Source organism: Ranitomeya imitator, chromosome 3, assembly GCF_032444005.1.
Source record: "Ranitomeya imitator isolate aRanImi1 chromosome 3, aRanImi1.pri, whole genome shotgun sequence".
NCBI lineage: Eukaryota > Metazoa > Chordata > Amphibia > Anura > Dendrobatidae > Ranitomeya > Ranitomeya imitator.
In genome coordinates this window covers 707,133,993-707,154,228 of record NC_091284.1, presented here as the reverse complement: position 1 = coordinate 707,154,228, position 20,236 = coordinate 707,133,993, and the positions used below count along the sequence as shown (strand labels likewise).

Below are 20,236 nucleotides of genomic sequence, written 5' to 3'. Positions count from 1 at the left end.
CAGGATAGGCTCAGGATTGCTGGAGCTCACATAAGGTGCGTCTTTCCTCCTCAGTTACATAGCCACACCCCCCTGGGTCCACCATATTTTACAGAGGATTTGGTGTGCTTTGGATCATGAACCGTTCCAAGACTTCTCCATACTTTTTCCTTATCATTCTGGTGTGGGGTGACCTTCCTTTCAGCAGTACAAAGAATGCTTTTTCAGAAGTGGGCTGGCGTCTTTAGAAGTTTTTTTTGTCAAAGTCTAATCAGGCTTTTCTACTTTTAACGCCGATTAATGGTTTGCACCTTGTGATGAACCCTCTGTATTTGCGGTCATGAAGTCTTCGCTTTATGGTAGACTTAGATACAGAAACACCTACTTCCTGCAGAGTGTTCTTCACTTGGTTGAATTCTGTGAAAGAGTTTTTATTCACCATTGAAAGGATTCTGGGATCATCCAGCACTGCTGTCTTCTGTAGATGTCCAGGCCTTTTTGAGTTCCTAAGCTCATAAAGTGCCCTTTTTTTCTGCAGAATGTACCAAACAGTTGATTTGGCCACTCCACCATTTCTGCTATCTCTTGATGGATTTCTTTTTTTCATCTCTTACTCTTCCATTGAGAGCTACTTTGACCACATATTGTGGGTTCACAGCAACAGCTTACAAGTGCAACACCTGGAATCAGCTCCAGACCTTTTATCTGCTTAGGCAGAACAATAATGTGGAAAAAGACGAGGTCACCAACATTATTAATTTAACCCAATGAGGGTATACTCATATGTAGAAAGAATGGGACCAAGAATAGGACAATAATGGACAAACTGCAATACTAAAGACCAAAAACAACCAAAGAAAGGAAGCAGCAAACAGTCCAAATATATGAAAAATTGCAAAAAAAACTTTATTAACAATAATGCCAGATAAAAACATGACAGAGGGAAAACAATCCCCGCGCTACACATAGCATGCACCTGAACGGGCAGGGGATAGGTGCCTACAGTACAAAAAAATACATACACTTACTAACCCTACAAAAAGACTCAAAAGGAATCAATAATTGTGTAGGACTTGCCTAATGTGGCTAAATATACACAGAACAATATAGTCCATAATTTTGTAACAACACCCATGCACAATGTATAGTGTATGTATACAAAAAAAGGCATCAGCCGAAACGTGCGTCGGGGTGAACAGGGGTGTGGTGCCAGTCCATACTTGGGATATTTCTAAGCTACCCGGTATGTATACACTATAGATTGTGCATGGGTCTTGTTACAAAATTATGGACTATATTGTTCTGTGTATATTTAGCCACATTAGGCAAGTCCTGCACAATTATTGATTCCTTTTGAGTCTTTTTGTAGGGTTAGTAAGTGTATATATTTTTTATACTGTAGGCACCTATCCCCTGCCCGTTCAGGTGCATGCTATGTGTAGCGCGGGGATTGTTTTCCCTCTGTCATGTTTTTATCTAGCATTATTGTTAATAAAGTTTTTTGCAATTTTTCATATATTTGGACTGTTAGTCCGGTTCACTATGTATTGATTTAGGCCTTCGCCGGATTTTTTTGGAGAGTCTGAAAACTATACATTTTTGGAAAGGTTATAGTATAAGCAATACGAAAAACAATGTTTCCATTTGCCCCGAGTCCCACGTGACCGCCATATTGGATTTGACAAAATGGCTGACGTAAAACCAATTTTCGTTAATATCTCAGCTTATAAATAACATAAAAATAAAATTTGACAGCTAAACATACATTTTAGGGCTAAGAAATGCAATATTACTAGTTGCAGATGTGTTTTAGATATTTACTACAGCAGTTTTTTATAATTAATTAGTATTGACATAATAATACATAATGACAGGAATCACATGTTTTTTTTTTCTTTTATTACAGGAGTTGAACATGACAGACAAACCACAAGCTACTGAAGTCACTTGTGAAGGTGAGGCACCTATCAACTGGAAGCTATGTATGCTCTGTCAGTCTTCCAATGGCAATGAGAAGTTGGTGCAAAATCCTCGGATACAGTCTTACCAGCGCGTTTTGGACATAGTAGCAGAGAGGGCAAGTTTACAAGATGGCAACTATGTTGATATCCATCGACGGATTAGCAACAGGAAAGACACAATCGCTACACATCAGGCAGTCTACCATCGAAGTTGTTACACAAATGCAATTAACAACGACCAAATACAACGAGCCCGGGACCGTTATGCACATGCATTAGCTACTGGTAGCCACATTACCAAGAAACGAGGATTAAAAAGAGGACGTGCTGAAATGGACGAATCAGGTTCATTAACATCTGACTCTTCATCACCATTCACGAGGTCACATACAGTGGGGCAAAAAAGTATTTAGTCAGTCAGCAATAGTGCAAGTTCCACCACTTAAAAAGATGAGAGGCGTCTGTAATTTACATCATAAGTAGACCTCAACTATGGGAGACAAACTGAGAAAAAAAAATCCAGAAAATCACATTGTCTGTTTTTTTAACATTTTATTTGCATATTATGGTGGAAAATAAGTATTTGGTCAGAAACAAAATTTCATCTCAATACTTTGTAATATATCCTTTGTTGGCAATGACAGAGGTCAAATGTTTTCTGTAAGTCTTCACAAGGTTGCCACACACTGTTGTTGGTATGTTGGCCCATTCCTCCATGCAGATCTCCTCTAGAGCAGTGATGTTTTTGGCTTTTCGCTTGGCAACACGGACTTTCAACTCCCTCCAAAGGTTTTCTATAGGGTTGAGATCTGGAGACTGGCTAGGCCACTCCAGGACCTTGAAATGCTTCTTACGAAGCCACTCCTTCGTTGCCCTGGCGGTGTGCTTTGGATCATTGTCATGTTCAAAGACCCAGCCACGTTTCATCTTCAATGCCCTTGCTGATGTAAGGAGGTTTGCACTCAAAATCTCACGATACATGGCCTCATTCATTCTTTCATGTACCCGGATCAGTCGTCCTGGCCCCTTTGCAGAGAAACAGCCCCAAAGCATGATGTTTCCACCACCATGCTTTACAGTAGGTATGGTGTTTGATGGATGCAACTCAGTATTCTTTTTCCTCCAAACACGACAGGTTGTGTTTCTACCAAACAGTCCAGTTTGGTTTCATCAGACCATAGGACATTCTCCCAAAACTCCTCTGGATCATCCAAATGCTCTCTAGCAAACTTCAGACGGGCCCGGACATGTACTGGCTTAAGCAGTGGGACACGTCTGGCACTGCAGGATCTGAGTCCATGGTGGCGTAGTGTGTTACTTATGGTAGGCCTTGTTACATTGGTCCCAGCTCTCTGCAGTTCATTCACTAAGTCCCCCCGCGTGGTTCTGGGATTTTTGCTCACCGTTCTTGTGATCATTCTGACCCCAGGGGGTGGGATTTTGCGTGGAGCCCCAGATCGAGGGAGATTATCAGTGGTCTTGTATGTCTTCCATTTTCTAATTATTGCTTCCACTGTTGATTTCTTCACTCCAAGCTGGTTGGCTATTGCAGATTCAGTCTTCCCAGCCTGGTGCAGGGCTACAATTTTGTTTCTGGTGTCCTTTGACAGCTCTTTGGTCTTCACCATAGTGGAGTTTGGAGTCAGACTGTTTGAGGGTGTGCACAGGTGTCTTTTTATACTGATAAGAAGTTTAAACAGGTGCCATTACTACAGGTAATGAGAGGAGGAAAGAGGAGACTCTTAAAGAAGAAGTTACAGGTCTGTGAGAGCCAGAAATCTTGATTGTTTGTTTCTGACCAAATACTTATTTTCCACCATAATATGCAAAAAAAATGATAAAAAAACAGACAAAGTGATTTTATGGATTTTTTTTTTCTCAGTTTGTCTCCCATAGTTGAGGTCTAACTATGATGTAAATTACAGACGCCTCTCATCTTTTTAAGTGGTGGAACTTGCACTATTGCTGACTGACTAAATACTTTTTTGCCCCACTGTACATGGCCACTGGATAAGGAAAAATGTTTCTTTTGTCAGAACGATGAGAATGAGAAGCTTTATAATGTGAGGACAGTCAACGCAGGGAAATCGTTGAAACAAGCTATTGAAACATCAGATAATTTAACACTGAAAACAAGACTGAACACATGCATTGCACCAGGGGATGCACATTCTATTGACGTCCGGTACCACAAAAGCTGTTGGACAAAGCATGTTTTTCATGGACAACGAGAACGTAGTACCAACAGAACAGACCACAAAGAACCCTTATTACAACGTGCAAGTCTGCTAGAGTTGATAAACCTAGTGGATATTCAAACACAGAACCAATCATATCTATCTATACAAGATATCGAAACCACTTATTTGAATATGCTTGGTATAGAAGGCGTGGAAAATCACAAACCTACATTCACTAGAAAGTGGCTCAAAGAAATTATAATGAATGCCTTGCCACATCTGAAATCCTGTCTTTCAAAAAACAGAAGGGAATCAGCAGTTCTTTATTCACCAGAAGCCTGTGAGGAAATCATGGTTAATTCTGCAATGGAATGTCGTAGTGATGATGCAGACAACATGCAGACAATCTACAAAGCAGCACAGTTAATTAGGAAAAGCATTGCTAATTTTACAACGGAAGTCAATGATAAAAACACCATAACGGTCACTAGTGACATAAACGACGTTCCAGCAGAATTATATTCCGCTATCCGTTGGATCATAACAGGGCCGATTGACAGCCTTGAAACTCAAAGAAGGACCAAAATTGTTGACCGAGCAGCACTCACTATGAGTCAGAACATCATGTATGAATTCAAATCAAAAGCTTTCGACTGAAAAAGAAGTGAGCAAAACTATGTTGTCAACTCTTGCTACCTTCGTATGTTTTGCTTACTCTCCAAAAGGCATTTTTATTAAGAATATTCCCGAACTGCGATGGCATCTATTTTGCAAGCATATGGCAGAAAGTGACAGGTTACCTCCTACACTCGGAGCTCTAAAACAACATGTCCTCAGAGTCCATATCCAAGCCAGAGTGTGGGGACAAGCTAACATTGCTTTGCAGGATTCTCAGCTGGATCCCGAGAAGAATGGCTATCACAAAGGGTTGGATGGACAGTTGAAACCAACCATGACAGATGTTCTTCCAGCTCCAAAAGCAATAATCGAGATGATTAGTTGTCAATGCAAACATGACTGTTCTTCTTCAAGGTGTTCGTGCCGAAAAAATAACTTATCCTGTACCGATCTTTGTCAGTGTGACAGCGAGTGTATGAATGACGAGGACACTCAGACCAAATATGAAACTGATGATGACAGTGATGGTGGCGATATGTAAAGACACTCTGGTTGTTCAAAAGTTAAAAACATTAACTCTCTGCTTTTCGAGTTCGAAAATTTGTTCAAATATAAACCGATACAATTTGTAGTCGTATATAGAGTATTTATTTGGATACCACTGCATTTCTTAGTACTCAAAATGTATGTTTAGCTGTCAAAATTTAAGTTTTACGTTACTTACAAGCTGAGATATTAACAAAAATCGATGTAAATCAGCCATTTTGTAAAATCCAAGATGGCGGCCACTTAGGACTCGGGGCAAATGGAAACATTGTTTTTCTTATTGCTTATACCATAGCCTTTCCAAAAATGTACATATTTGAAACTCTCCAGAAAATTCCGGCGAAATTACATAGTGAACCGGGCTATGTTTACTGATTCCTTTCTTTGGTTGTTTTTGGTCTTTTATCTGCTAACAGATGATGGATTAATGAGTGAATAGCCCATGCAGCCCATTAAAGAGCTTTTGAGATAATTGTCCAATTACCTTTGGTCTCTTTAAAAAAGGGCAGCTTCATATTAAAGAGATGTAATTCCTAAACCCTTATTCTAATTAGGATGTGAATACCCTTAAATTAAAGCAGAAAGTCCTTTATTGATTATATTCCTGTATCTTAAATATGTTTTGCTAAACAGATAGAATTACAAAACCCGTGTCACTGTCTATATATTTCTCGACCTAACTGTATATTGCTCTTCATTTGCAAAGTATAATATTATGAAGATGTGGGTAGGCTAGTGCCTTTTACTAATCAATTTGCAAGCCACAATAAAGACTAATCTTACAACACTAGGCAAACAGTTAAAGAATTAGCAATTAAGGATTGGCCAGGAAGCAACTGATAAAATGTATATCAGGTCAATTGTACAAAGGGTCAGACCTTTAACATGACAGACCAAAGTGGAAGGTCAGAGGGGTACTTTAAATAAAAAAGGAGAAACAGAATGGGCTTGAAAAAAGTGGCCAAGTTCACCGGATCATGTAATGTACACTTCCATTTTTCACAGACAATAACTTTTTTAATGATGGATGGTTAGCTGACATCTATGTTATGCATTTGTTGGACAAACGATGCTTTGGCCGATTGTCCAGCTGCCATAACTCTCAGCCGACTCTCCCATTACACAGAAGCGCTGGTTCGGCCAAAGGCTCCTGTGTTCTCTGAGAAAGTCACTGACAGACATGTTGGCTGGCAGCTTATCTCTTGGAGAACAATACCTGATTGAAATATCCCCCTACCGAATGTGAATGGGGCCTTCAGCCCAAAGAATAAGTGAACTTAGATTTCGGTTCGGGTGGTCACTTTACACAAATCCATTTATATGGGAGATACATTGTGGGGACTAAGACAACTGAAAAGCCATGCACACTTAGCTAAACCGAGCATGCATGATGGAGGTGTCAGGGGGAATAAGTAGCGGCAAAGACTATTTTACAGCTCTATTCTGTCTCTGAAATCTGTAGAAAAGTGATGTTATGACTTCTTAAGAAAACTGCCAGGTATTAGTTAGGTCTGCCCCAAATTCTTGATATTGACATGCATCTGACCTCAAAGGCTGATGTGATCTTATAGAATCTATCCTCAAGTTAAAGACCATGCTTGATGGAGAGACCCAAGTAATCTCTAAATCTTGCTACCTGACACTTTTCACTTAATAATTAAGACATACATACTAACCACTGAGGAGTCTCAGTTTGTATTTTATCTATTGACTGACACAAAACAAAGATAATTGTCTGTACAGCAAATGATCAGTGTAATACTACGTTATGTACTTACACTAACTGTGAGGTTGGCCCACTGATCTTCAGAAAGGCTGATGTTATTTTCCCTCCAGAACATCAAGGTCTTGTTAGATGGAGCTTCTGGAGCAGCACACTTACAGCTAAACACAAGAAATATGGAGGATGTCTAACTTTTTTTCCTGAATAAATTAATTAATTAATGATTATCAATAACACATCTCCGATCAATCAGATCTTACATTATTGTCTTAAAGGGTTGTTCAACTTTGGTTCCCACTGCGCCTACACAGATCAAAGTAAACTAACTGGTTTCCCTAGGATATGTCACTGGCATGAAGGTGAATACAGAGGCGTATAATGCTAGCATCACACCCTGCACAAGTACCAACAAGTGCAGTATGCAGAGACTGGACAGAGTACAGAGGAAATACGTTCAAATACCCACAGTCATGTCCACCGGTGGACACAGATAGAAGAGGCAATGTGCCTCAAGTAAAAGATTGCTGTGAAGTCCTGTCGTAATTTACAAAACGTTTTTTTGGCAGAAATTATGATGAACCTGTTGGCCCTTCCTAAGCAGCACCCACTTTTCAAAAATTTGGCAGAGCTGATAAGGTGTAAAAACGCCAAAAGTTGTAACATTTTTGCACACCTACAGGTTGTACTAACGCTTTGTGACATTTCAAGCAGTTTTAAACTACAAAACTGGCTAAAACTGCTGGATGAATTGGGGACCTTTAAGTATGCTATTAATTCTGTTGCCCCAATAACATCTGTTCCAAATCAAGGAACATATAGTATATGAACATTTCTATCCTCTAAAGTCTCACAATCCTCTTTTCAAACTATCCCGTAAACCACAGAGGTGGGACGGGTGAATACTAGAGGGTCCATATTATGATGATCGCCTGCAGTATCTAATTTATACTCCCGTTCAATAAGAGGGGGTCAATACATTATTGTCTTTGCAGCTTTATTTGCAGTAAAAATGGTTCTGATAGTGACTTTTTTAATTTATTTCTGCTGTGGTTTTTTGTTATCCAGATGTTTCAGCTTAATTCATTATTTGCAACTTTTTCAAAACGTCTCCAAATTTTTGTACAATTGTATTCCAGGACCCTCTGCAACCGTCTAATTTTTTTGCACATTTAAAGACATTTTAATTGTTTATTGAAAGATTTTTTTGCCCAAAAAGCAATAAAGAGCAAAAAAAAATAAATTTTAATTTGTGCCAGTTCATTACACGCTGTCTGCTCATTTTGATATATTTGGCACAAAATCACCCAGTGCAAAAAAGTAAGATAAAAAAAAAAAAAAAAAAATGAAAAGCGCACCATGATGAATTGGGGACTAGCTGTATAGATCAATATGCCTCCTTTCTCTCCTTAGAAAATTCGATTATTTGCGACCATTCCTCTAGAATCTGCTGTAAAACAGAGCGACATTTGCAGACGGCTGTTACAGGGTTCTTGGCCACCCTCAGTACAGAGTATAGTTCGGATTGGCTACGTAACAACCATAGAGACTGGGGAAGTAGTGCCGCTCCCTAAGGCCGGGTGCAGAGGATCCGGAAGTGGCAGCATGTTCGTTGCGTCCAAAGCGCTACTGTCTATTGAACGTAGGTGAATCCGCATGTGATCACTGAACCGTGCGGATTCACCGCGTCCCATACATTCTATGGGTGACATTTCTCTTGCAGAGGCTCGCGTCTCCACAAGAGAAATTGACATGCTGTGGTCTGGAAAGACGTGCCGCATGTCTGTCTCCGTAGGTGAGCAGCGGATGTCTGTGAACGCATAATGGGAATGGGATTTCTTGAAATCCCATCCACTATGCCGTAGCATCTGGACACTGCACAAGTACGCAGCATCCAACCCGCTGCGTTTACTGCTCGTCTGCACCTACCCTAAGGAGCCTGCTAGTTAGCAGATAGGTGTCCTACATTTTGGTTTGGATTATTTTCTTAATTATGTTGCAGGACAATTTAAAAAGATGGACAGTGACCAATAAGGTAACATAACATAGTAACATAGTAACATAGTTAGTAAGGCCGAAAAAAGACATTTGTCCATCCAGTTCAGCCTATATTCCATCATAATAAATACCCAGATCTACGTCCTTCTACAGAACCTAATTGTATGATACAATATTGTTCTGCTCCAGGAAGACATCCAGGCCTCTCTTGAACCCCTCAACTGAGTTCGCCATCACCACCTCCTCAGGCAAGCAATTCCAGATTCTCACTGCCCTAACAGTAAAGAATCCTCTTCTATGTTGGTGGAAAAACCTTCTCTCCTCCAGACGCAAAGAATGCCCCCTTGTGCCCGTCACCTTCCTTGGTATAAACAGATCCTCAGCGAGATATTTGTATTGTCCCCTTATATACTTATACATGGTTATTAGATCGCCCCTCAGTCGTCTTTTTTCTAGACTAAATAATCCTAATTTCGCTAATCTATCTGGGTATTGTAGTTCTCCCATCCCCTTTATTAATTTTGTTGCCCTCCTTTGTACTCTCTCTAGTTCCATTATATCCTTCCTGAGCACCGGTGCCCAAAACTGGACACAGTACTCCATGTGCGGTCTAACTAGGGATTTGTACAGAGGCAGTATAATGCTCTCATCATGTGTATCCAGACCTCTTTTAATGCACCCCATGATCCTGTTTGCCTTGGCAGCTGCTGCCTGGCACTGGCTGCTCCAGGTAAGTTTATCATTAACTAGGATCCCCAAGTCCTTCTCCCTGTCAGATTTACCCAGTGGTTTCAGATACTTCCTTAGATAGCAGTCAGGGTTGTCAAACTGATTTTTTTGGGGGGATAACTTATCAAAAAAACATGGGATAACCAATATTTTTTACTGACACTTTGCAAAACCAAAATAAACCTTTAAAAAACTACACCATTTTTTTCTCATGTGCTATGTATCATGTTTATGAATGTAGTTTGTTTAGTCAGATACTCGCCGTCCACTGTCTTCTCGCGGTATCAGCTCCGCTCCGAGACTAAGTCATGTCTTTTATGAACTGATGAATCACACAGTCCTGGCTGTGAGGAGCAGAGGTCACTTTATGAACATTCTCAATGTAAGTCTGTGTGAATTCACTACCAGGCTCTGTAGCTTCGTTCGGAGTACCGTAGCCTTTGGCTGGGATCACACATGCGAGAAATACGGCCGAGACTCGCATGTTAATACCCGGCATTGCCGCCGTCACTCAGGAGAGGCGCGTGCAGCCGCATAGCAATACATGCAGCCGCACGCTCCGCCTCTGAGTGACAGCGGCAATGCCGGGTATTAACATGCGAGACTCGGACTTAGGCCGGGGTCACACATTTCCCGCATGTTTGATCCCGGCCTTACACTGAGATTGTTACTTACGTTTTAAAACACTCATCTGCAGGTTTCGGAGTCTGTCACGTGACGCCGGAGCACGGCTGATATGGGAGAACAAGGTGTTTGGGGAGTATGTTACTACACTAACTACTATCACATGATAGCTAGCACAAGGGAAAATAAAAAAAAATTCACCGGAGTGGTAATTTAAGGTTTGAAGTGGTGCCATATTCATTAAGAGGAGCACGCCACTTAATTCAACGACTCTTCTGAGCGACGTGCACCAGAAATGCTACTACAGTCAGGGACTCCACTAACATTTCTGGTGTACGGCAGATTTGATGAATCTGGTGGGTGCGTGTGGCCACGCCCTGTCAGGTCCACCTATTTTAGAGTAGCCTGGGTGTGAAAACACAAAAAGTATATACATTTTTCAACTTTTCAAAGCTTTTAAGCCACTTTAGGTCTACAGCTCATAATTCTGATATGAACACATTACCTACACTGTCTATGATTTGAAAAATGATAATTACAGTCATAACAATCTGTCTCCAATAACAAAAAATAAATCACAAACACATCAAATTACCATTTTGGACAAGGTTAAAAAAGTGACTTATTTTTATAGCCTTTCCAGGAATTTCTGGAAGGGAGCTAATTTGCATCTTGTTCCCCAACTCACATCATGAGATATGTTATGTACATTAGCAGAAAGGTAAAACACTCACTAATAAAGAGTTAGTTCGTCCAGTTGACTGTGCATGTGAACAGGATAGGTCTCTCCCAAATGTATCAGCTTCTCTATGGCTTCATAGATAAAAATAATACAAATCAGCGAGGCGAAGGCTTCCTCTGTAAAGCGTGTGATGTAACAAACCAAAGAGCTGGCATCGGTGGCGACCAGAACAATGCAGAGGAAAGCTGTCCACAGCCCAATGCACGCTCTCAGTGATAGATAGGACAGGTCATGGTCTCTAGGAAAGAAGCCAGGCAGATAACAGTTATTATAATGGGAAGAGGCAGGCGGCACTTGCTCACAGGGTGAATAATTATAATAAAAGACAAACATGCTCATGAATCAGGTAACATTATGTCTGGAAGAAAGTGGCAGTAGAGCTCTGAAATTTGTAGGGAATTGCTATTCAATCCAATGGAGATTTCCCCTTCAAAAGGAAATCGAGTCATTCTGATTATGGTCCCGTCTGATATATGGAATCGTTCTGTACTTTGTTGTGATCCTTTCAAAAACCAAACAATGAAATATTCTAGTAAGGACACAAAAGACTTCAATACACACAGCTGAAAACAAAAATGACATTTTAAAGGAGATGACAATTGATCCAGATATTACTTTGTGGATTTTTCACAGAAGAAAAATATCAAATATCTAAAGGAAAAAGAAAACTTCTACATCTCAGGAAAAATACACATTTATATTAATCAAAGGTGGCATTATGTGTTACATAAAAAAGACGTGATGGCAAAGAACAAGGAAATGGAAATATCAATGTTATGTTTCCTATTAGGGACAAACACGTAAGTCAATGAGCAATTTAGAAGAGGACTAGTGATGGTGGGAAAGAAACACAGTGTCTATATCAACAATGGTTCTGCCCCATAATGCAAACAACCGTAGGAGGGTGATTGTTCCCCTTTGACCAATAGAAAGATTATTATGATGTTCTGCTCAATGCACCGTCTTCTCAAAATCTAAAGATCAAGATAGTACATACTGCATTGTTACAAGCAGAAGCCAACAGCTCTCATTCACTGACATCCAGAACCACACACCGTGCACACATTCTTCCATAAAACAGTGTTATCATATGGAGCCATTTCAAGCAGCACATGGTATCATCTGCTGAATTCTGCATTGTGATGCTCTAAGTAAGCATTCAAGTGCATAGCCATATTAACCCCTTCTCACAGCAGTCATTTATTGTTTCCTTTTTGTCTTCCATGAGCCAATATGTATCCATTAAAGAGAATCTGTCATCAGGATTTCACCTTCCAAACTATTCACATGTGCATGTAGCTCTTTCAAAATCAAGTCCAGCAATACCTTTACATTGCCAGTCCGTTCCACCATTACTGGGAAATCAGTGTTTGAATTAATATACAAATGAGGCCGTAGATTTATTTGTTATTCTGAAGCCTCTGTCACTTCAGCTCTATTCTCTGCGCAGTGCTGCTTTCTCCTGGTTTACTTATGGCTCCTTTGCCTGAAGTCAACAGCATAGAGGCGGTCAGTGAAGCTGGAGGAGGCAGCGCTGAGCAGAGAGAGCTGGAGTGACAGAGGCTTTAGATCTACAAAAGTCTTTCAGCCTCATGTGTATATGAATTCACTTGCTGATTTCTCAGTAATTGAAGAACGGACTGACCATATAAAGGTATTGCTTAATTTGAAAGAGCTTCCATGTAGTAAGTATTGAATTAAAGCTTACCCCATAAAGGCTATTAGCCAGTGAAATTAATCACTATAATTCTCATAAGGGGAGGAATTGAACAATACCTTCCCCCATGTGAGACTGCCTATTTAACAACAGACTTAAACAAAAACAGGGGAGAACTTGCTTAATAATTACCCCCGTCATAATAGCCCTCAGCAGTGGAGAAAGAGGGGGGGCTGTAATGGGCGCAGCTTGATGGAAGCCCCCACATGACTGTGTTGCCGAGAGGGGGGTTTGGAGTTTTGAATGAAAACAGGGATCGTAAGGGGATTGGTGGGAATTTTGAATAGGGGGTGTTCTTAGTGGAGCAAGGAGGCGGGGGCTGGAATAAGTGCAGGAAGGATCACTTGTGCGGTGAATCACGAGGAGAGAAGACCTGTCACAGCTACTCACCATGTCCTCCATAGACAGGCTCGTGGAGCAACTGCGCAGGGAATCCAGGTCCAGGAGCGACGGATGGCTGGAGGAGCAGCTCACCAGGCTGCTGGGCGACAGCGGGAGCCGGGGCAGCAGGACCAGGAGGACGCGGCCCCCAGAAAGGTTGTCCCCAGAGATTACACCGCGCGGCAGGCGCAGGCTGCGGAGCCCCTCCGGGGACCCTGCGAGGGCTGTGGGACGCGGCGCGACCATCCCGCCCGCTCCCCCCTCCAGCAGGAATCCACCTGGCGGCTCTGCCGGCGCGAGTCGGCGGCGTGGAGCGGGGACCAGTCAGGCGCGGCCTGAGGCCAGGGAGCAGAGGAAGTGCGGCGCCCTCTCAGTGGCGCTAGGAACAGCCGGAGCACAGCGCGGGCAGCAGCGGCAACAGCGACAGGGGGAGCAAGGAGCCCAGCGACGCCAGCGGTGATCGGGAGTTCCAGGGCAGCGGGTGCAGCGGCGGGCTCACCTCCCCCAGGTGGGCCTGGCAGAGGCACCGGACGGCAGAACAGGGCGACGGGCAGGCTGGCATCGGCGGTTCAACTGGGCTCGGGACGAAGAGGTCGTGTGGCGGGTGCCGGTCGGGCCAGTATTGCAGGAGGCCGAAGTGGATTACAAACAGCCGTCAGGTCATGATCCGCCAGGAGGTCCAGCAACAGGAGCGTTTCGCCAGTCTCGGTCCCCCCTGGTGACGTGGAGGCCAGGGGCGCGGGCCTGGGGCACCTCAGCGGCAGCGACGACCCCGGATCTGGGAGCGAGCATCCAGACGATGGCGAGCAGCGGGATTCCGGAGACACAGCTGGTGGGGACACAGCACCTGCGCAGCCTCGTGAGTATATGTCTATTCCTCTTTCGGTGCTGGGTACGGCGGGGTTAGTGGAAGGGGTAGGGGAGGCTGGTTCAGGGTTTCCTGGCGTTAGAGAGCTTTTGGCGGGTATGTCGCATATTTTGAGGAGATTGGACGCAGCAGGCAGCGTGGGAGGGTCACCCGCGGGGGCTTGGTTGGTGGATTCTGGTAACACAGCCGGGGGTGGGGGGCCCTGGCGAGTTAGCGAGGTCTGGGGCTGCCACGTCGGCTCAGGCAGCTGGGGTGTCAGTGTCGGTTCAAACGGAGACGGGTAAGAAGGATGAGGTAAAATTAGACGATCGGGCAAAAGGGGAAGTTTACGTGTGTTTTGAGGGTCCCCTCGGTGCCCATCTAAAGAAGGAGGTGAAGGAGAAGATTTGGAAGGACGAATTTGTGGAGATTTTCTCCCTCCTCCCTTTGGAAAAATTTAATTTGGACAAAGGGAGGAAAGATGATAGCAAAAAGGAGGAGGAAGAAAAAAGGCGTTGGCACTCGATTCCGCAAACGTTTGTAAATTGGCAACAGGCTTTTGCTATCTTGGCCAGTGTGAGAGGAGAAAAATTCCCGGAGAATTGCTCGGGTCTTTTCTGTTATTTTGATTCTATTGGGGAGGCACATCGTACGTATGGGGGCCAGGCTTGGCTGCATTACGATGAGCAATTTAGGCAGCGGAAGGCGGTTAGGCCCGAGATAAAATGGGATCAAAAGGACATTGGATTGTGGTTGAAGGTGATGGCCCCTGTGCGGTACGGGCAGTCTTTTCAAGGGGGTGGGGGGTAGTAGTCAGCAGTCAGGACAAGGGGGAGGAGGAGGACAGGGATCACAGGGGGCAAAAGAAAAAACGGGCACATGCTGGCAGTTTAATGACGGCCAGTGCAAGTATGGCAATACCTGCAAGTTCAAGCACGTATGCTCCCATTGTAGCGGAGCCTCACACGGGGCTTCAAAATGTTTCAAAAAAGCAAGGGGCAAGCCAGCGGTGGGTATCGGTCATGGGGGTGACGCCGGTGAGGCTTCAAAAGATGGCCCCTTATCTAAGTAGATATCCAGACCGGTTGAAGGCGGTGGTTATTAGGGACGGTTTTGCTGAAGGTTTTAGGATTCCTCGCCCGAATCATGTGGTCCCCTTTTCTACAAAAAATCTGAGGTCAGCAAGTTTGCATGCGGATGTTGTTTCGATTAAGTTAGCAAAAGAGGTGGAGTTAGGGAGAATGGCGGGCCCGTTTAGTTTGCTGCCTATGGAAGGGGTGATTGTTTCTCCATTGGGGGTGGTGCCCAAGAAGGAGCCGAATAAGTTTTGTTTAATTCAGCATCTGTCGTACCCGAAAGGTTGTTCGGTTAACGATGGCATTGCGGAGGAATTATGCTCGGTTGTATACACGTCGTTCGACGCGGCAGTGCAGTGCGTTCGTATGTACGGAGCGGGGGCCTTGATGGCAAAGACAGACATCGAGTCTGCCTTTCGGCTTCTGCCGGTGCATCCGGAGAGCATTCCGTTACTAGGTTGTTTTTGGAAAGGAGGTTTTTATTTGGACAGGTGTTTGCCGATGGGCTGTTCGATTTCTTGTTCGTTGTTTGAAACTTTCAGTACTTTTCTGGAATGGGTTGTTAGAGACATTTCTGATGTTCCTTCGGTCATTCATTACTTGGATGATTTTTTGTTTGTGGGTCCCCCGGACTCTGCGGTGTGCGGAAATTTATTGGCCACCATGGAATGGGTGGCCGGGCATTTCGGGGTCCCTTTGGCGCAGGAGAAAACAGAGGGCCCCTGTACGGTTTTAAGTTTTCTCGGGATTCTTATCGATTCTAGAAAAATGGAATGCAGGTTGCCTGATGACAAATTGTTGTTGCTGAAGCAGGAGGTGTCCAGAATCGGAAAATTGAGGAAAGTGACGTTGAAGGGGTTGCAGTCGTTGCTAGGTCGCCTGAATTTTGCGTGCCGTATCATGCCTATGGGCCGGATTTTTTGCCGAAGGTTGTCCAGGGCTACGGCGGGAGTCCGTGCAGCTCATCATTTCATACGCTTGAGCAGGGAGCACAGGGATGATCTGTTGGTTTGGCAGCGTTTCCTGGAGAATTATAATGGCAGGGCATTGATTCAGCAGGAGGATTTGAGGAGGATTTGAATGCCTTTGATTGTGAAATTTATACGGACGCAGCGGGGGGAGCCGGTTATGGGGCCTACTGCGGAGGCAAATGGAGCGTCGGAGTGTGACCGTAAGAGTGGCGACGAAACGGGCTTACCAAAAATTTGGATTATGAAGCTGCATGGGAGATGTGGGAAGGTTGGTTGGTCCAATGCGGCCCAGTTGAGTCTGACGGCGATAGGACTATGGCTTTGCTGGCATTGATGGGTAAGGCGGCCAAATGGGGATGGTCCGTGTCGAGGTTAAATAAAGTTATTGCGGGTCTGGCCTTTGGTTTTCGTTTGCAAGGTTCAGCTGGTGTGACAAAAGATTTTTTGATAAGGCTTTGAAGGGTTTCAGGAAAGGCAATGTGTCTTTTGATAAGCGCAGGCCGATTTCTTTTGGGATGCTGGAACGGCTCGGGGAGGCTTTGGGCGGTATTTGTAGTTCTCAGTTTGAGGTCTTATTGCTTCGGTTAGCTTTTTCTTTAGCGTTCTTTAGGGCTTTGCGCTTGGGGGAGCTGGTGTCCCCGAATAAAGATAAGGCGGGTGGTCTGTTAGCGGAAGATGTTGATTTTTGGGCAGAGGGTATTGTTTTTTGGATCAGGCGTTCTAAGACTGATCAGCTCGGTAGGGGTAGGCGAGTGGTGCTGGGAAGAGTTGGCGGTAGCGGGATGTGCCCGCAGCACTGTTTGGAGTCTTACTGGGGTCTGTAGCCACTGAGGGCAGGCCCTTTGTTACGACACCAGAACGGGAAATTCTTGTCGCGCTTCCAATTTACGGCGCTATTGAAGAGGGGTTTGGGATTGCTGCGTGTTGACCCGAGGAATTTCGGGTCGCACCCGTTTCGAATTGGTGCTGCGTCCGAGGCTGATGATCTGGGCTTGGGCGCGGATGTGATCAAGAGAATAGGCAGATGGAGTTCGAATCGTTATCTGTCTTATGTTAGGCATTAAGTCTGGGGGTAATGGTGGCGAGTTATGTTATGGTGTTAATCGTTGTTATGTTTTTTCAGGTCGAACCTCCCTCCTGGCCTGGATTGTCGGACATTCATTTGGTCACTGGGGTGCGCTTCGGGCGGACGCTAGGCCAAATGGTAGGCAATTAGGCTTTGTACGGGATTCTGTGGTTATTAGATGGTTGGGCTTTCGGCGTATGTTATAAGGGAGGTTGTTGGCGGAAGTTGCCAATGCCGCCAGACTTGATCGCCCCCCGGACATTTTGGTGGTTCATCTTGGAGGAAATAATTTGGGAATGAGGCCAGTGAGGGAATTGATTTGAGACATCCGTTTCGATTTCCTAAGGTTGTGGGTATCTTTCCCGGGTGTTGTGACGGTTTGGTCGGACATTGTGCCACGGCGGAAGTGGCGGAATGCACGTTCCCATAAAGGGATTAATAGAGCCCGGGTGAAGCTGAATAGGGCGGTGGCGAGTTTTGTGTCTCGGAACGGGGGTACGGCCGTGAGACATTTGGAGCTGGAGGCTGGGGTTGGCAATTATTGGAGGGATGATGGAGTGCACCTTAATGATGTTGGCATGGACTTATGGGCGCTCGGTCTACAGGAAGGAGTGTAAAGAGCTTTGGTGGTGGTGGGGCACTCACGAGCCTGAGGTGGTCAGGGCTGTTCGTGTGTGGCGGGGGGTGGGGTTCTTGGAGTTGGTGATGACGTTTTATGGGGTTGATCTGGCTTTTGTTTACGGGCTCTGGACGGGGAGTTTACCTTGGGAGCTTTGGGGTTTGGTTTGCCCGAAATGGGTTACAAGGTGCCCTTGAGCTGGTGGTTACGGCTGAGGGTAAAGAAGTGTTTGGTTTTTCAGGTTTGGTGGTGGCTTTATGCCTATTTTTGAGCCAGATTTCTTAGCCCCAAGAACCCTCCCCTCAAGGTTTTTACATATGGTATACATGTTGTTATTCATGTTATTGTTTGTTTTAATAAAATGGCCGCTGTGGCCAAATTATCCAAAGAAATTTACGTGTTGTGTCTTAATTTTAATGTTTAGCAAGAGGAGGGGAGAATGGTTCCTGGGTATGGGGGGTTAGGAAGATTGGGTACGGAGAAGACCCAGTTTTGGCGATACGCGGTCATGTATCAACAGTTACACTGCATGAAGAGGAGATATGATCACTTCATATGACTAATATATTAAGTTAGGACATCATAAGTTTACGTGCACTCTGTAATTTTAAATAACCACTATTACGATTATTATAATTTAATCATTAAAAGTTATGTTTTATCAAATCTCAGAATCATTAGTTAGGGTTTATTTGCCATTCAACAATTTGTAAAATGTATTTCAAGGCAACAAAACTTGTTTTGTGGCTGAGAGCCAAGACTTTTCTATTTTTCCATTGAGGTTTGTTTTTTTTTTTTGGCAGGTTGAGTTGTAATCATTATTGAGACCATTCTGTGGTCCGTGCTCCACCATGCACGATAAATACGGTAATTTTAATAGTTCACACCATCACTGCCAAAGTTTTACCAGTTATATAGCTTTTATGTTGTTTATATTTTTATGCATACTTTTTTTTTTTTACTATTTTACTCACCTCTAGGGGACTTTGAACTGTGAGTTATGGTATAATATTTAGCAAAATGTCTGTATTGTAATATGATATCCAGTCAGTGTTATCCTCTGATTAAAGAGGGGGGGGGGGGGGTATACAGTGGTGTGGACGAATAGGAAGAATGGAAGGTAGCCCTTCAAAGCATTTATTGATAAAAAAGCTGGACGTATCCTCTGGATGGCAGACCTAAGGTTTTTTTTTTTCTTAAACTCCTGGCTGCCATAACAATCCATCATGCCCCCAATATAGGTTTGCGAGGGGTATGACTATGGCATGTACCGGTAATTCAATCCCACCTGTTGCAGCGGAAGCCCATCTTGATATTACATTTGACTCCCAATGTGTATGGAGTAAGCCTGCTCCATACAAAGTTTTCTGACTTCCTACAGTATATGTTCCATAGATTTATTTTTATATGGAGCATTCATAAAGCAATTGTTGAGGGCCTTACAGTACCTTTCTACACCTTAAATTTCTTATGAAGAAACACAAAGATTTAAAGGGAATCTGTTTAGTAGGATCAACCCTCCTAAGCTGCCTATATTGATCTATGGGCCAGACATTGATCTGCATGAGCATCAGCCTCCAGGGATTATTCTAAATGAAAATGACTGACAGTCTTCTCTCCTGCTCTACATGTCTCACAATGTTAACGCCTCCTTTCATTTATCATAAGCTCTGGAGGCAGATTCTCAGGGAATCAGTGTCCGGCCCATAGATAACAGCTTATTTACATATTAATAAAAATGTGGATTTCTCTGGAATAAGAAATCGGATCTCAGATATCAAGGTTTCATTTTATTCATCTTCCTATGACCTGCATGCCCATTTAGACAGCTTAGGAGGGTTAATCGTACTGACAGATGGCCTTTAACCCCTTTCTGACATAGGATGTACTATCCCGTCGAGGTGGGGTGGGCCCCCATGACCACGGACGGGACAGAACGTCCAGCGCGATCGGCGGCGCTCACGGGTGTCAGCTGTTTATCGCAGCTGACATCCGGCACTATGTGCCAGGAGCGGTCACGGACCGCTCCCGGCACATTAACCCCCGGCACACCGCGATCAAAGATGATCGCGATGTGCCGGCGGTATAGGGACGCTTCCCGCAGGGAGGGGGCTCCCTGCGGGCTTCCCTGAGCCCCCCGCAGCAACGCGATGTGATCGCGTTGCTGCGAGGGTCTCACCTCCCTCCCTGCTTCCTCCAGCCCCGGATCCAAGATGGCCGCGGATCCGGGTCCTGCAGGGAGGGAGGTGGCTTCACAGAGCCTGCTCAGAGCAGGCACTGTGAAGGCTGCAGCGCTGCATGTCAGATCAGTGATCTGACAGAGTGCTGTGCACACTGTCAGATCACTGATCTGTGATGTCCCCCCCGGGACAATGTAAAAAAGTAAAAAAAAATTTTTCAAAATGTGTAAAAAGAAATAAAAAAAAATATTCCTAAATAATGAAAAAAAAAAAATATATATT

At 44.1% G+C, this 20,236-nt stretch overlaps 1 protein-coding gene across 2 annotated transcripts in view; it reads right to left on the bottom strand.

The window, feature by feature from the left end:
• The window catches only part of LOC138670889 (electroneutral sodium bicarbonate exchanger 1), a 346,456-nt gene that overhangs the window by 46,691 nt on the left and 279,529 nt on the right, over nt 1-20,236 (bottom strand). For both annotated transcript variants that reach the window (XM_069758639.1, XM_069758640.1), the window contains exons 14-15: nt 11,090-11,335; nt 7,063-7,168 (exon numbers count right to left, since the gene is read on the bottom strand). In XM_069758639.1, coding sequence (XP_069614740.1) covers nt 7,063-7,168; nt 11,090-11,335 — 352 coding nt within the window. The remainder of the gene's footprint in view (nt 1-7,062; nt 7,169-11,089; nt 11,336-20,236) is intronic.